This window comes from Acinonyx jubatus, chromosome B4, assembly GCF_027475565.1.
Source record: "Acinonyx jubatus isolate Ajub_Pintada_27869175 chromosome B4, VMU_Ajub_asm_v1.0, whole genome shotgun sequence".
Taxonomy (NCBI): Eukaryota; Metazoa; Chordata; class Mammalia; order Carnivora; family Felidae; genus Acinonyx; species Acinonyx jubatus.
In genome coordinates this window covers 110,857,363-110,874,585 of record NC_069387.1, presented here as the reverse complement: position 1 = coordinate 110,874,585, position 17,223 = coordinate 110,857,363, and the positions used below count along the sequence as shown (strand labels likewise).

The window sequence follows — 17,223 nt, the reverse complement described above, 5'->3', positions numbered from 1 at the left end:
CAGCAGCAGCTTTGGGGAGGCCGAGTTAGTTGCTGGGGAACATGTGCTTCCTGAAATGAGGAGATACCAGCAAAAGGCAGGGCTTTGTAGACAAGCTCTCTAGAGACCTTGAGCATCAAAGACCGTGAACGTCTTTAGAGACTTTGAACGTCATGGGAGCAAGGATGAATGCAACAAGACCACACGGGGTTTGGTAAGAAGAGCCAACCCAGGAGTAAGAACTATAAATGAAAAATGTGTGTGTGACACATAGGCAGAGCGGATGTCAGCTTCCAGGATAATACGTGTTATCATTGTATGGATTACAGGGAAAAACCCCTGAAAAACAGTCACTTTGCCACAGATTTACAGACTAATAATCAGCAAGATAATCGGAGCGGCACCCTTTTGTCTCCTTATTGAAAATACTTGTAGGTACCAGTAATTGAGGCCCTGCTCTGCAAGATGGTAAGAAATTATGTTGTAGGACAATTTAGTGAATCCTCACAAAACTTCTTTGAAAGCTGCAAGAAAACTGAGGCATAGACAGTTTAAGCAACTTACCCAAGGATGTTAAGGATCAAAAAAGAGGAACCAGGATTAAAATTCAAATAACAATCTTATTTAAAAGGTTACAGGAAGATTTTTAAATATACAAAATCTACAAAATAAGAAACCCTTGTACATTCATCACCAAGCTTCAACAACTGTCAACTAATGCCTGTATTTTTCTACGTATCTCCACCCACCTTCCCCCTTCCATATTATTTTTTTTAATTTTTAAAGTTTTAATTTTTTAAAATTTATTCATTTTTGAGACAGAGAGAGACAGAGTGCGAGCTGGGGAGGAACAGAGAGAGAGGGAGACACAGAATCTGAAGCAGGCTGCAGGCTCTGAGCGGTCAGCATGGAGCCCGATGCGGGGTTCAAACCCACTGACTGGGAGATCATGACCTGAGCTGAAGTTGGATGCTTAACTGATTGAGCCACCCAGGCGCCTCTGCCTTCCATGTTATTTTAAAGCAAATTTCAGTTGTCCTGTCATTTTATCCAATAATGTATCGGTATGTTTCTCTGAAAGATTAGAGCTCTTAATTCATACAATCATGACAACCAGATCACATCTAAAATTTAAGATCATTTCTTAATATCATCTGAGATTCATTCAGTGTACACATTTTCAACCATCTCGTAAATATTACGGATGTTTAATTTTACAGTTTGTGTGAATTAGGATCCAAATGAAGTACATACACTGCAATTAGTTAAATAGCTTTCTGGGGCGGCTGGGTGGCTCAGTCGGTTAAGCGTCCGACTTCAGCTCAGGTCACATCTCGCGGTCCGTGAGTTCGAGCCCCGCGTCGGGCTCTGGGCTGATGGCTCAGAGCCTGGAGCCTGCTTCGGATTCTGTGTCTCCCTCTCTCTGTGCCCCTCCCCCGTTCATGCTCTGTCTCTCTCTGTCTCAAAAATAAATAAACGTTGAAAAAAAAATTAAAAAAAAATAAATAGCTTTAAAGTCTTGTAAACTATAAATGATTGAAAAACAAGCCTTTCTTTACTTTCCCCTGTGGTTTATCTGTTGAGGAAATAGGGATTTTGTTGAATCTGTTTCTTTATTTTTGTTTACGTTTTTATTTTGATTCTAGTGAGTTAACATACAATGTTATATTAATTTCAGGTGTACAATATAGGAATTCAGTTCCACACATCACCCTGTGCCCATCAAGACAACTGCACTTCTTAATCTCCATCTCTTATTTAACCCATCCCCTCACTCCCCTCCCCTCTGGTAACCATCAGTATGTTTTCTGTACTTAAGAATTTGTTTATTTCTCTCTCACTTGCTCTCTCTCTCTCTCTCTCTCTCGTTTTTGTTCCCTTTTGCTTATTTGTCTCTTAAATTCCACATATGAGTGAAATCATATAGTATTTGCTTTTCTCCGACTGAATTATTTTATGTAGCAATATACTCTCTAGATCCATCCATGCCATGTCAAATGACAAGATTTAATTCCTTCTTATGGCTGGATAATATTCCTTTGTGTGTGTGTATGTGTGTGTGTGTGTGTGTGTATACACCACATCTTTTTTATTCATTGATCACTGGGCACTTGGGCCCCTTCCATATCTTGGCCATTGTAAATAATGTGGCTATAAACCCAGGAGTGCATGCTTCCCTTGAATTAGTGTTCTTGTATTCTTTGGGTAATTACCCACTAGTGTGACTGCTGGATCCTAAGGTAGTTCCATTTTTAATGTTTTAAGGAACCTCCATACTGTCTTCCACACTGGCTGTACCAGTTTGCATTCCCATGAACAGTCCTTGAGGGTTCCTTTTTCTTCACATTCTCACCAATGCTGATTGTTTCTTGTGTTATGGATGTTAGCCATTGTAACAGGTGTGAGGTGATATCTCATCGGAGTTTTGATCTGTATTTCTTTGATAATGGGTGATGTTGAGCTTCTTTTCATGTATCTGCTGGCCATCTGTATGCTTTCTTTGGAGAAATGTCTGTTCATGTCTTCTGCCCATTTTTTAATTGACATTGTTGAATCCATTTCTTTAATAGACTTAAGCATATACCTTTGACTTCTGTATCTCTTGTAAATTGAGAGTTACATCTACAGGCTTAATCAGATTCAGTATTCATTATTTGCTTGATTGTTTTTGATAATACTTATCTATAAGTGAGGGTCTGTTCCTCCATCCAAGGGTTTACAATTGATCTCTTCCCATGAGAAATATATGTCATACAAAGAAACTGTTACCACTGTATCAGTTACCACGTGGGACAGAAAAGGTGGTATACTTCAGACATATGTGAACAAAGGTTCCTCACAAATATGTCATAGACACAGAAGAAATTGAGAGCAGTTTTCAGGTGCAGATAATGGGGAAAGCATATTAGATGGTAGTGTTCATTACTAAGATGTTTCTAGCTAAACCAAGAATCAGAAAGAAAATTCTGATTATTATAGCCAGTTGTATTCTAGTACTTCCGAGGAAAAGTAAGAACCGTTATGAAAGCAGGATGTGAAGAGATGATTATAACAAAACATAGCAGAAAAAATCTTGAAGTCATGACCATGAACATTTCACCAAGGACAGCAGGACAGATAATGATTTTCCAACTAATCAATCAACAAGTTACCTTTATGTGTAAAGCAGTAAGACCACAGCTCTCATGAAATATAGTCATTTGTTCCTGCTTGCCCAGAATTTACAGAAAAGAAAGAAAACTAAAGTGCAGGACAATACCTCATGAGATTATACATAAGGAGTTTGTGGCAGAGGGGTCACTGTTATCTGGTGTGGTTAGGATGAATATTATAGAGGAGGGGGTGAAGGGCACACTTTAAGGGGTTATTAGAATGAAGCTAGAAGGACTTGAGTGGGTGGAATATTCCATAAAACATAAATTGTAAATAAAAACAAGTATTTAAGAATCAGCACAGTATGTTTAAGGAAAAGGGCAGATCAGCATCTTTTAAAAAAAACATGTACCGTGTTTACATACATCTATGGCACGTCAGGTAGATCTAGAGTGAGGACTCATGTCACCTTGTTCTTGGTTTAGGTTAAACATGAGATGCCTTAGACAAGCCATATAACTCCATTAAATTTAAATTACCTATAAAAGAGAGCCTCGGTCTATATTAGAAGTTTCCTAATTTCTGGGACAAGTCAAGTTTTGAATGTTGAACAAGTTAATTTCTTGTACAAAACCAAATTCAACGAAGTAACAACAACCTGCCATCTGCTATCAGAATTATTTTTTTAAGAAGGTATATTTGAAATGGAGGCAGATGCTAGTCTCAGAAATGTGTATGTATGTGTTTGTGTATATGTGGGTGTGGGTGTGTAATTTACATTAAAAACAAACTCAGTTGCACTTACTTTTGTCGAATTTTGTTTGATGTAGACTGGTAGGAATCTCATTGTAGTGTCTCTCTGATCAGCATTTGGGAATCATAGACAAGCTATTACTTAATGGTCCTTTCCTTTGTGACATTTTAAGAAATCATAACTGGGATAATGTCCCCATTGTACTCTGCCTTTAGTTGTTGAGCAAGTTCAATGCCCTGTCTAGACCTTAAATGTACAACATGTGATTGTATCTGACATCAGAATAGTTCTGGGGTGCCTGCGTGGCTCAGTCTGTTGAGCATCAGATCATGATCCCCGGTTCATGGGTTTGAGCCCCATGTCAGGCTCTGGGCTGACAGCTCCCTCTCTCTCTGCCCCTCCCCTGTCTCTTTCTCTTCCTTTCAAAACTAAATAAACATTCAAAAAAAATTTTTTTTTAAATAGCTCTTGTTGGGGATACAGGAAAATTGTGTTCTAGTCTGCACTTTGACCCTCTTATGTGAGTTGTTCACGGCATGAAGCCTTTCCAAAAAATCATCTGGAAAAGTAAAATCACCCTACAGCCTTACCTATCTTGCCAGATTGATGTAAGTTAAATAAGATAACATATTTTCAGTTTTTATAAAGTATAAAGCGACATCAGTAGAAAGCTTTAATAAAAATACTGATCTATAAAATCCTCCAAATAGATATAAATTTACTAGTAGCTCAGAGTAGATGGTAGGGTTATGATTTTAATCGAGAAAATGACTTTCTAAGCACTAAAATGCAAAAATCACAAGCCTGAAGATTTTTTGACATTAAATCTTCAGAAAAATGCCGTATATAATTCACCTCAAGCAGTTCCTAAAATTCCAGGACAAAATAATCAAAATTGTTAGCCAAGTAGATATATCATTTTTTCCTCTCCACATCTGACATTTATCTGCACTTTGGCATTAAACAAATGTTAAAAGAGTCACTAGGATTTAAGTTCAATAATATATAAACGTAAGCATAAGTGGAGATTAAAACTTTGACAGAGAAGCCCACCGACTAATAATGAAATGTAGATGGGAACTTTTTTCCAAAGGAAAGGAAATGTGTCTTTTCTTGGTTGGAGAACACTAATTATCAATGATTTGACAGAAGCCTACCACTTCTAATTGCATGAAATTATCAATCTGACATTTCTGAAAATGGCAGCAATCATGACTGCGTAGAGCAGTTAAATATCCTCCTACAAGATAGCTGTTCATCGCTGAAAACACTTCACTCTTGTTACTTCTCTGTGAACTGTTTCTGTAGTGAGTTCTTGGAATATATTTATACATGTTTAGCATTGCCTGCATTTCGCTATTTAAATTTATAATGATAGTTGATCTCTGATAATGTGACAATGTAAGTAAAAAATTATTTGCAGAGAACTTAGAAGGTAGGTGATTTCAGGAATATTCTCTGCAATTTTCATGGAAGACACGAATATAGCACCATGACTGCAATGGTAATTCCACAGTCTGTACTTCCGTAAAATTCAAAATTGGAAAGATACCTTTGCAACATAGCAGTTGTAGTCCCTGTAGAAATTTTCTTTGTAATTGAAAACACTGAATTATATGTTCTGTGGAGATGTGGACAATTTCTGTCTTGTTCCTGCTGTGTCCCCCGGGCCTAATAAATTGATGGTGTCTAGGAAGTATTCCGTAAAGCTTTGTTGAATGAATGAAAGAATTCAAGTTTCAGATATGATGAAGAGGTTAAACAACTTTTCTGATTTATGTGATACAACCTAAAATATAGAAATGATCACATGAATTTGAGTCAATAGAATATCAAATTTTTGCTTAACGACCTACACCAATATGAAACAAAGCCAATGGAAGAGAGAGACGCATTTTAATTTTTTTAATCTTAATTATTTTTGAGACACACAGAGAGAGACAGAGTGTGAGCAGGGGAGGAGCAGAGAGAGAGGGAGACACAGAATTCAAAGCAGGCTCTAGGCTCTGAGCTGTCAGCACAGAGCCTGATGCAGGGCTCAAACTCCCGAACCACGCGAGATTGAGATTGACGCTTAACAAACTGAGCCACCAGACGCCCCAAGAGAGGCATTTTAAATGTAGATCTGTGGCAATGTCATGTTAAGTCTAAAGGGTCTTTGATGATTTGGCTGAAGCTCTTCTCTACTCATGGTATATTTATGTAGAAAGTATAGATTTAGAGGTCGCTTGCACTTAACATTTATCAAAGGAATTGATTGTTAAAACAAGAACAGTGAGGTAAAACAATGTGCACTGAGAAATTTGAGCCACTCTTACAAAATATAAATTTTACTTTTATTCAGAAAAGTAATTACATGGGGAAGATGATGTGTTTATTTATACTTGAATATGCATATATGTAACCTTTATATATATGTATCCTTTGTATACATCCTTTGACTTCTTTGGGAAAAATAAAGCAGAGATTTTAAACTACAATCGGTATAATTCCTAGAAGAAGAAAATTATGGTACTGGTAAAATTTTCATTGTAACACTGATTTCTTTGCAAACACATCCTTTGTGACTCTGTAGTCATGTGCCCCTTTTACTGACTATACATCACTTTTACTCTCACGCAAGGTTTGGAAAAAGTGCCAAAAGAGCTCCCTCCTGACACTACGCTGCTGGACTTGCAAAACAACAAAATAACCGAAATCAAAGATGGAGACTTCAAGAACCTGAAGAACCTTCATGTAAGGATTCTTTGTGTATTTGTTTGTTGGTTGGTTTGTGAGTTGTAACAAGATCTGACTCGGAAGATTTTTCAAAACAAAACTCAGGTAAGGCCTGGAGTACTATATGGTAATAAATCAACACATAAGTGTTGATTAAACTCTCTGTTTAGGGAGCGATAGGGGAGCAAAGCATCGTATTCATTAACCCCTAAAAGTCAGCCAGTTTTCTTGCATATACCCCATATATCTTTAGTATTTGCTTCCTAAAAATATATATCTTAATCTTCTCTTATGTTTCATGAATAAAAGTCTTTATCTCCCCAGTTAGATAGTACTTCATTAGGCGAACAAGATGGACTACTGATCTTAGCATTCATTTATTTCTTTTTGCTTTCTTTCATTCATTTTCTAAGAGGTGCAAGTGTTTCAAAGGCTCAAAGATTGGCACCAATAGAAAAAGGGATAAACATCCATGTTTTACTTAGTAAATATAATTCTATCTCCAAACATCTATATCTATATATCTAGATCTTGCTTTGTATGCAGGAGTATGCATGCTTCATTCTTATCTGTATCTGTGCTTTTATTGTCATTATTATAGTGTCACACATCCAGTGTACCGGATAGGATTCCAGCAGAAAATTAATGGCGCTCTCAAAAGGGTTCACAGAGAAGGCTTTACTGAAGGGACTATTTACAAAGGGATATAGGAGCCAACAAAGCGTTATGAAGTATGCAAGCCCACCTTGAGAGAAGTGGGGAACTGTATTCCCACCTCCTGATTTCCTGTCAGTGTCTCCTATGGATGAACCTAATGAGAGGTCAGAGGTTAGGGTCATCTGGGTTAGGCAGTTTCCAAGTTCACTTCCCAGGACATAGAGGAAGGCCACAAAGAACAAAGAATGAGTATAACTGTAGTTGGGAGAAAGTACGTTATAAATGGAGAATGACCAACCCAATCAAATAGGGTTAAGTATTGCTAAGGCAGCCTTCTGTAAGAGAAAGTGCATTGCCTTTTCAGGTAGATCATCAGAATCCCTATGAACTGTATTTTTAGTCCAGCTCTCTACCTGTGGGATGAGTAGAATGTAGTCTCCCCTCAGAATGTCATTGCACGTTTATTATAAAGAAGCTGGGTTTCAATGTCCATAATAAATACCAAATACCTCACTGTAGGCCCCTCTTGAAATATTGAGTCTGGTCCTGGGCAAGACATTTTTAGAAGGGCATTAACCTTTAAGTATCTTCAGAATGATCATCATGGGGATAAAGAATCTGGAAATCATCTCTTATAGGCACAGTTGACAGAGATGTGGGTATCTAAATTGAATGAAAAAAGGTCACGAGTGACATATATGAAAGGCCATATTGGAGAAGAGAAATTGAATTTACTTACTTCAACTACAAAGTGACAGAATTGTCCTATTGGCAACTGAGTGGAAATTTCAGGAGAGCAGAGTTTTGCTTAACATTAAAAATACAACGTAAAGCATTAGAATTTTCAGAAAAAAAAGGGAGAGAATTGCGTAGTTATGAGATGTAAAGATAATGTTATGGGTACTAAGAAAGAGTCAAATCAGACATATCCTACATCAGGTTACCAGTTAGTATTTGAGAGAATATTGGACAAAGGATCTAGAGGGTTAGCAGAATTTTGAAAGGAAGAGAAAAAAAAAGGGTTTTCTGTGTGAAAGGACAGGCAAGGCAAAGAAAATAAGCAGATACAGGAGTTGGCTGGAGGGAAAGATACAGGCTGCAAAGAGTGAAGATAAGGCATGAGCTAGTGATCTCAAATCTTGAAGCAATGGGATCCATTTCTACTGATAAGATACAGACCTGAGCCCCAACTCACGTTTTCTCTGCCTTCATGGTATGTTTTCACTCGGAGTGAGCTGATGGTGATACCAACACAGTTTGTCAATGACTCTTCAAACTGTCATTGAATATGTTAGAAGATTAAGAAAAATTTAATGTTATTTCCAATGAGCTAAAATTTAAAGGCTTCATTTTATTTTTATAACTTCACCCTAAAGGGACTTTTTTAAGGAAGGAGAATTCTCTTACTCTAATCTCAAATTACTGTATGTTTAAGTATAATCTGAATAATTTGTTTGACCTCCTTATAGCCTTAAATAAGAGATATCTAGTTTCTGTGACACTCTCATTAGATCTGGCATTTGTAATAAGATGTTCTTTCTTTTCCACGTCTCCTTCTCAGTATGTTTGAGGCAACTACTATCTTGGAATCTCTTTCCTTCTACTTCAAAGTATACATTGAAGACAGGAAGAGTTTATTAGAGCTTCCAACTGTTCAGGGAATGTTAACCAGCGATTTTTCTCTTACTCTTTCATTCATGATCATTTCTAAACTTGTTATTTTGCAAATAAACGCTATAATTTCAGCCAGGAAAGGCACGCTTGAATGAGAAGGAAGAAGAGAAATGAAAATTTAGCAAAGATTAAAATAGAAAGGATTTAACAGAAAGCTTCCTTTTTTCTCAATAATTTGATCAATTTAAACTCTGTGTCTCATAATGAGTAGTATATGCTGTGCAAGAGTAGTTTTATACTTATAGAAATGTAATATAATACTTTTCTATGTAATAGAAAAAACATAATTATTCTGTGAAATAATGGAAAATTAAGTATTACAATGCCAACTTTTCATATATTTCCTTTGAATAAATGCTTAATAAATCTAGTAAGGAAGTTCTTTTTAATTAAAAATAAAAAATTGTCAAAAGTTTCATAATAACGAACGTTTGTGTATCAATTACTACATACTAGGCTTAATACCTATATACAGTCACTTATGTAATTCTTACAACTCTTCTTATGAGGTAGACACTCTTGATAACTCCCTTATACAGATGAGGGCACTCAGGTACAGAGAGGTTACTTATTCAGTTACTTGTCCCTAGTCACACAGCAAACAAGAGCCAAATCTTGAGATCTAAACTTGAGAGCATTCTGAATTGACTCTGTACATTTATTGCCTATAAATATGATAGTAACCATACAGTCCCTTAAAACGATACCTGGTACAGTGTAAACCTGCATTAGTGGTTTTGGGGAAATAATACGAAGTCAGGCTTTAACATTTTTTTGTTTCAATTGTGTTGAAATATAATTGACACACAGCACTGTATAAGTTTAAGGTATACAGCATAATGACTTCATATATTGCAAAGTGATCACCACAATAAGTTTAGTTAATATCCTTCATCTTGGACAATATGTGTGTGTGTGTGTGTGTGTGTGTGTGTGTGAAAAGAAAAAAATGTATTTTTTCTTGTGACCTTGCGAGGAGACCTTTTAAGACTTACTCTCTTAGCACCCTTCAAATATACCATACCCCAATGTTGGCTGCAGTCATAATGTTGTACCTTACATTCCAGCCCTCATTTAACTGGAAGTTTGTAACTTTCGATCACCTTCTTGGATGAAGGTGGTGAAAATGCTTTTATTCTTTCTTCCACTCCATTTCCATTGCCTGTTTTCTTTTCATCACCTCTCCCATACCTCCCAGGCTAGATCCCTTTTTATTTAGTTACCAAGGAAAGGAAGTAGGTTGTGCTGATTTTTGAGGCTATGCTTCGATTTTAGTTTATGTGATGCTCAAGTCATTTCCTGCCCGCAAGCAGCAAGTTCTCTTCTCCTCTGACTTCTCTCACCTCTTAGCAAAGTCTTGATGAGTCGATTCTACTTGTCTTTCTCTTTTCTCTCTTTCTTTTTCTTCCTTCCTTCTTTCCTTCCTTTCTTTCTTCTTTCTTTCTTTCTTTCTTTCTTTCTTCTTTTCTTTCTGTTTTCACTCTTGTTTGCATTTATCTTTTGCAGAATTGACTCCGGGCCATAAGTTTTTGTTTCTTCAGTTTCTTCTGTGATATCTTTTTGTTCTGTGCATCCTCCTCTTCTGATTTAAGAGGAATCTGCTCTTTTACAGTAAGGATTATCTCAGGTAGGGGTTAATCCAACCATAAGCCCTATAAGTTTAACTCCTGCATCTTGGTTTTGTTCACTTGGATGTGCTCAATGACCAGAGAATCTACATCTAAACCTTTAAGTTCAGCTCTACTCTCTGCATTTTTTAAGCATATTCAGTAAAAACTCGGCACTCTTTCTGAGCCACCTGTGTCCAGCTTCACTCTCTGGCCTGGGCACAGCTACCAACTCCACGATCGTAGTGACAGGATGGCACATGTGGCTTCTGCAAAGTGACATCCTTCAGATAATCGGTGGCTTTTCCTTGATGTCCTGGGAAATCTCACGTGCGTTTTTAAAGTGAACACAAAGATTTGATTGTCTCGACTTGCATGATTTTGTAGGATTTTCTGGATCAAGTGAGAGGTGAACCATTTCCAGAGATCATCTCAGGCTGTTTATGAGAAGAGGTTCCTTCTTTTCATTAGCTGATCTCCTGATGATTACCTGAGGTTCACCTTTGACTCTTTCTCTGCTTTTGCTGGCCTTTGGCATTAGCCAATGTAATTAGTTTATTCCTATCTTACAATCTTGTCATTGCCTGTTATTTTATGAGTGTGCTTTCTTACATAGGTATCAGTGTGCATAGAACTAACATCAACCACCTTTACCAATACTGTATATACACAAATAACTTCGTTTTCACTTGTGGATCTGTTTTATGTGAAGTTCTAGCTCATATAGCTCTTAAAATTTTACCTCATTATGACCGAAATTTGCATAGCTTATATTTATTTTTCAAATGTATTTTAATTTGAAAGCAGGTGTGATTTCCACTGGATTAAAACATTCAACCAGCAATGCCATTTGAAAAGTGCTTTGCAAAGAAGTCCATATGCATCACTGTGCTTTGACTCTCACAATAACCCCCTGTAGGTGCTATTATTATTCCCAGTGTACTGAAGAAATAATTGGGGCAAGTGTCATAGTGCCACTAAAACTTAACCGCGGATAGTACTATGGAGTGCTCACAGGTAGAGGTGTTATTTAGTTATTACCTAGTGAACAAAGTAATATTTTATTGGCTGAAATAACAGGTAATACATCATCAGGGTGATTCTGCATAATGGGTTTTGACATTTAACATAAAATAAGCAGATTTTCAGACCATGTTTAATACATTTACTGATGCCAAGCTTTCAGAGTTTTCTTCCATAGATGGCAATAGATCCTCTTCTCTTTCTTCATAATTAAGCATCTGCCATGTTGGGTGTCTTTCAACGATGCAGCTCCTCTTAGACCTCTTAGACCTCTTAGACCTCTTAGCTCTGCTTTTACTAATTTCCTGGACATTTTGCTTGTAAATGTTAATATCCTATGACTTGAACCATGGCGAGTGTTTGAATTTTTTGTAATATGCTTTGGGATTTCCTGGGATTTTGTCTTAACCAACCCATGCATCTTTTAGGATCAGTTAAAAGATTGTTACTTGTGATAAGGTTTAATTAGTCAAATAATGGGAACAACATGAGGATGTACATGGGTTAACCTACCAGCTGTTACCTTCAGAAAGTATTTCTGCATTTCTGATAGTGTAAGTTCTCATTGTTTTATTTTTTGTCCCTGTGCATTTTCATATATGCACAAAGTGCACTACAACTGAAAAGCAAGTTTCTCAGACCTGGATAAAATTATCCCGAATCCCATAGGATTAGTTGACAAGAAGACTTGGAATAATAAGAAGTATGGTTCTATAGACATATATATCATTGGAAAAGAAAGAAGTAGCCAGAAACTAAGTTTAGCAATAGCTATATGTGTAACAATAAGGAAAGAGAAGTAATTTTCTATATTAGGAGAAGGCAGGAACAAAAATTTAAGAATTACCAAAAATATTAACATACTTGACTATATAAAACCTTATATGTAAAAAGGACAAAAACAGAATAAAAAATATTAAGGCTCTGCATTTCATGTTAACTGTATCTTTATTTTCTATAAACCAGTTATTAAATATATGAAAATGTAATAAAAATGAGAAGTATTGTGATCACGCAAATCTTTCCATAAAATACCGAACAAAAGGAAATTGATTTTACCTTTCAAGTGACCAAGAAATCCAAAGAAATTACAGTGAGCTACAACATAATATACCAATTTGGCAAACTTTTGGGGAAAAGTTTTATCTAAATTTGTAAGGCTGCAAGAAAATTTTATGTCTTGCATTGCTGATGACGGGACAAATCAATGCCATCCTATTGTAGTGGAATCCGTGACAGCAGTCAATGAATATGGATTTTTAGGTTAAAAAGTTGACTGGGGGATGGATGCCTGTGGCATTGGCTTGTTTTCAGGCATTTTGGGTTACTCTCATAATTTCAATCTTTAGGAGTATTTACTGTTGAAAAATTAAGTGTCTCTGTATCTATATTATAATCTATATTTCATCACCTTAATTTGTGATGTTCAGATCCTCATTATACTTCTGAAATGAAAGAATCACATTTGGTTAATTCTTTTCTGATCTCTTGCAGTTTTGTAGATTTCTCTGTTAGTCTCATGAATGAAATAAATAAACTACACACCTATTATATATATGTTGTTTTTGTTCACTATCTACAGACGTTGATCCTTGTCAACAACAAAATTAGCAAAATCAGCCCTGGAGCATTTACACCTTTGTTGAAATTGGAACGACTTTATCTGTCCAAGAATCATCTGAAGGAATTGCCAGAAAAAATGCCCAAAACTCTTCAGGAGCTGCGTGCTCACGAGAATGAGATCACCAAAGTGCGAAAAGCTGTGTTCAATGGCCTGAACCAGATGATCGTCGTAGGTACAGATATTCTTATAACTCTAAGGCCAGGATTGAAGGTTCACCTTAAAAGATTCCAAGTAAGCTTTAGCTGCAGGAAGGGAAATTAGCTAGAACTGGCATGTCTTTAGCCTATACCAGGAACAGTAGCAAGACCAGCAGAAATGAGATTTTGAATCTGTGCCTTACAATGTTTTTGTTCCTCAATCTTAAGGATCTGGGAGTGTGGAGAAAACTGCCAAAGTCACCCTCATGCATGGCCAAGATGCAATGGAATGGATGGAATTAAGTAGTAATTAATTAGAGATATGTGGGGGATACCTTTCCACTGTGGGGGTTGTTTCTATTGTGAACATTCATAAATCATTTGTTTTAACAAATGTGTTCTAATCGTGATAACAAATGGTGATTTTATAATTGGCTTACAAAATGCTAGTTTCAGATTATTTAGCGTTGTAACTCATCTCAGGAAAGTAATAGCTCCATCATAAGTGTGACTTATAAACACTTGTGTTTGTTGATTTCCGGGTAAACCTATTGCTTTTACCATAAATCTTTGTGTTTTATTGTTATTGTTTGGTTTTTGTTTGTTTTAATGAGAGAAAATTTTACCTTAGTTTGCCATCCCTATGAAGAGCGTGTTCATTAATTTCTGTTTTGTTTTTCAGTCAAGCTGTTATTGACCCAAATTTCTCTTAAACTCCTTGTTGAAACAAACACGACTCTGATTTGCAATATCCTAATATTGTTCTCTACGAACTTTGCACTTTTTGCATTTGTAGAACTGGGCACCAACCCGCTGAAGAGCTCGGGAATTGAAAATGGAGCCTTCCAGGGAATGAAGAAGCTGTCCTACATCCGCATTGCCGACACCAATATAACCACCATCCCGCAAGGTGATAGAAAATTCTCCAAATCAGTTTGAACACCCAAATGTAACAACTTTAACATTCAAGAAAATTGTTTTGGAAATTTAAACGGTGACTGAAGCAGCCAACGTTATTTCCAGTAAATTGTCTACCCTTGTTTCTATTGAGCCTGGACGACCCCTGGGCCATTTAGGCTCATTGTAGAGATGGCGAGACCTATAAAGTCTCTTCTAAGATATAACTTACACATAATGATTTCATATTAAAGAATTGTGTGAGCACAGGGGAAAAAGTACAGTTATTTAAAGAATAGAATCCCTTGCTGGTGTTAAAGGAAAAAAGATACATGGGAACACCTCAGAAATTGAGCCAACTTTTACTTTGAGTCTCCAATCTTTTAGTGAATTCCTTTCCATCTTACTCTCTGAATAAGAGGATCCATAGTGGCCACTTATATAATAAGTCTTATAGTGTTGTAGACAATATGGATTTTGGTCTATTTGCTTGAGTTCAATTTGTCCCTAACTGGCTCTAAGACCTTGGACAAGTTATTCAATATTTATGCCTTAACTTCTTTATTGGTAAAGTAGTAATAACACCAACATACAACTCATTAGATTGTCTAATGATTAAATAACTAATTAGAAAAATATCAGGCATGTAAATAAATAGTGGATTAATATTACCTTTTATTATTTGTAAAAATGTTTTAACACTCATTTTGCTTAGGCAAAGTACCAAACACTGGAGACAGGACAGTGAATAGGGTATACTGCCTGCCTTCATGGACCTTATTACCTAGAGCAAAGCCGGAAAATAAATAGCAATCACTACACAGCCATGGGGTTAAGGTCATTGTGCTAAGGGCTACCTGGGAGAGACACATAAGCCATAAAGAAAAGAAATCTAATCACCATAAAGAAATTCCTCTGATTTTCACATTTTACCTGGCTCAGGGTTTTAGTCTTTCAAAAGCCCAGCTGTATTCTCCAAGTTTCCCTCCATCTGGCCCTTTCTCAGCTTAGATATCTTGTTCTTGGACTGGGCACAAAATGTAGGTTCTTGCCCACAGAAAACAATTACTTTTTATTGTGCTTCCACAGAAACGTCAGCTCCTGTGAGTACATATTCCATAGAATGGTTTCTTACTACCCCTTGCTCTCTCCATAGTCTTTTTGCTACAGAAGATGTTTTTATGCCCATAACAGCAACTATTGGTATAGATAATAGATAGATAGATAGATAGATAGATGATAGATATTCATTTATAGTTTATAAAGCACTTTCATATTGAGCCTCCAACTTGTTGCCTGTAACGAGTGTCATTCTTTAAAAAAATATTTATTTATTTTGAGAAAGAGAGTGTGAGAGTGTAAGACAGAGAGGGAGAGGGGCAGAGAGGATCCCAAGCAGGCTTCATGCTCAATGTGGGGCTCGATGCAGGGTTCATTCCCATGACTGTGAGATCATGACCTGAGTGGAAGTCAGATGCTCAACCAACTGAACCACCCAGGCACATCAGTTTTAGTAATATTTTAATTATTTAATTATATTTTTGTATAGAATATATACACATAATTTTGCCTAAGGCCATAGAGCTATAGAAGGCCAAAAAAAAAAAAAAAACTGGAACCAGTCTTTGATTTTGCTGTCATTTTTAATGCATCCTCCAAAATATCTTTCAGTGACACATTTCATCACTTAGGGATCTATATTCCTCACATCTTCTCCCTATTCTATGTACTCTCTTCTCACCATTTCTAGCTTACTTTTATTTATTAAACACTTACTATAAAAATTACAGTAACTAACTTTTGTTCAGCCCAAAAATGCTTTTTGTGGATTTTTCTATATGAATCTCAAACCATTCCTCTCTAGGAATATTATCATGCCTGCTTAATAAATACGGAAAACCAAAGCTTAACGACATGAAGTAAATTGTGACCAAGGTCTTGGAGTTTGGAGGTGGCCAAGCTGGGACTGTGCTGTGCTGATGTCAGAGCCCATGTGCGTGACCACTGTATTCTGCTGCTTACCTAAGTCCTCTCTCTTATGCATATTTATGCTGATGAAATACATGAGTCTGCCTTTCTTAGGCTGGATTCTTACACCAGAACATCAGCTGCCTCTGGGAGGCTTAATGTCCACATTAATGGTCTACCATCACTGATGGAAACACAAGGCCGTGGAATGAAGTGATGAGTTATGGTTTCTCCACTTAGAAAACAGGAGTGAGAGGTCTGGCTCAGCCACTTAGTCTTTCTGTGACTTTAGGCTAGTTGTTGCACATCTCTAAAACCTCAGTTTTACTATCTATGGAGGTATTAGTGACACCTATCTTCTAGTATATTTGTGAGGATAGACACAAATAAGACTTGAATGTGCATGCGTAGTATCTGGCCCAAGGTAAGCTCTCATATTTACCTTAAAAATGAAAAGGGAAAGGAACAAAAAAAGTAACTAAAGTATAGATTCCTTAGCTAAACGCTACGGTGGCAAAGATTAATGGTATTCTTTGCAAATTTCCCTCTCTCTATCTTATTGCAAAGTTTTCTTCCACAAACTTTCTCCTGGCTATACCTTAACTTTGGGGAAACTGACATTGCAAAAGGGAAGACACTTAGAACCTTGGTAAGAGTTATGGATGTGATGATAATTGTTGTTCTAGAGACACTACATTTTAATACTATCTTTTCGTGGGGATAGGGAAGAAAGGATGTGTATTCAATATGGTTCGTTATAAAGTCACTCATTAATTACATATGGGAGTATTTTAAAAATCCACACTTGTGTCTTCTAAAGAGACTTGAGTGGTTAGAATCCCTTCTTCCAAGAGTGACTGCGTTTGCATGATATTTAGTCATAAGAACTGTGCAATTGTGATTTTGTTGCCAGACCCCGGAGACTAGGTTCTTGAGTCTCAGTGTCATAGAAATGAACACTGAACTGAAGGGAAAGAGTGTGGGTGGAGTCTATTGGAGATAACTTGTGTGCAAGGGAGCCGACAAGAAAGAGAACTGTTGCTCTCTGAAAGGGTATTGTGCAAGACTTGTAAAGGCATTTTTCCTAGGGGA

The 17,223-nt window shown here is 36.6% G+C and overlaps 1 protein-coding gene across 2 annotated transcripts in view; it reads left to right on the top strand.

The window, feature by feature from the left end:
* The window catches only part of DCN (decorin), a 41,347-nt gene that overhangs the window by 12,911 nt on the left and 11,213 nt on the right, over positions 1-17,223 (top strand). For both annotated transcript variants that reach the window (XM_015080841.3, XM_015080842.3), the window contains exons 3-5: positions 6,450-6,562; positions 13,088-13,301; positions 14,063-14,176. In XM_015080841.3, the coding sequence (XP_014936327.1) occupies positions 6,450-6,562; positions 13,088-13,301; positions 14,063-14,176 (441 nt within the window). The remainder of the gene's footprint in view (positions 1-6,449; positions 6,563-13,087; positions 13,302-14,062; positions 14,177-17,223) is intronic.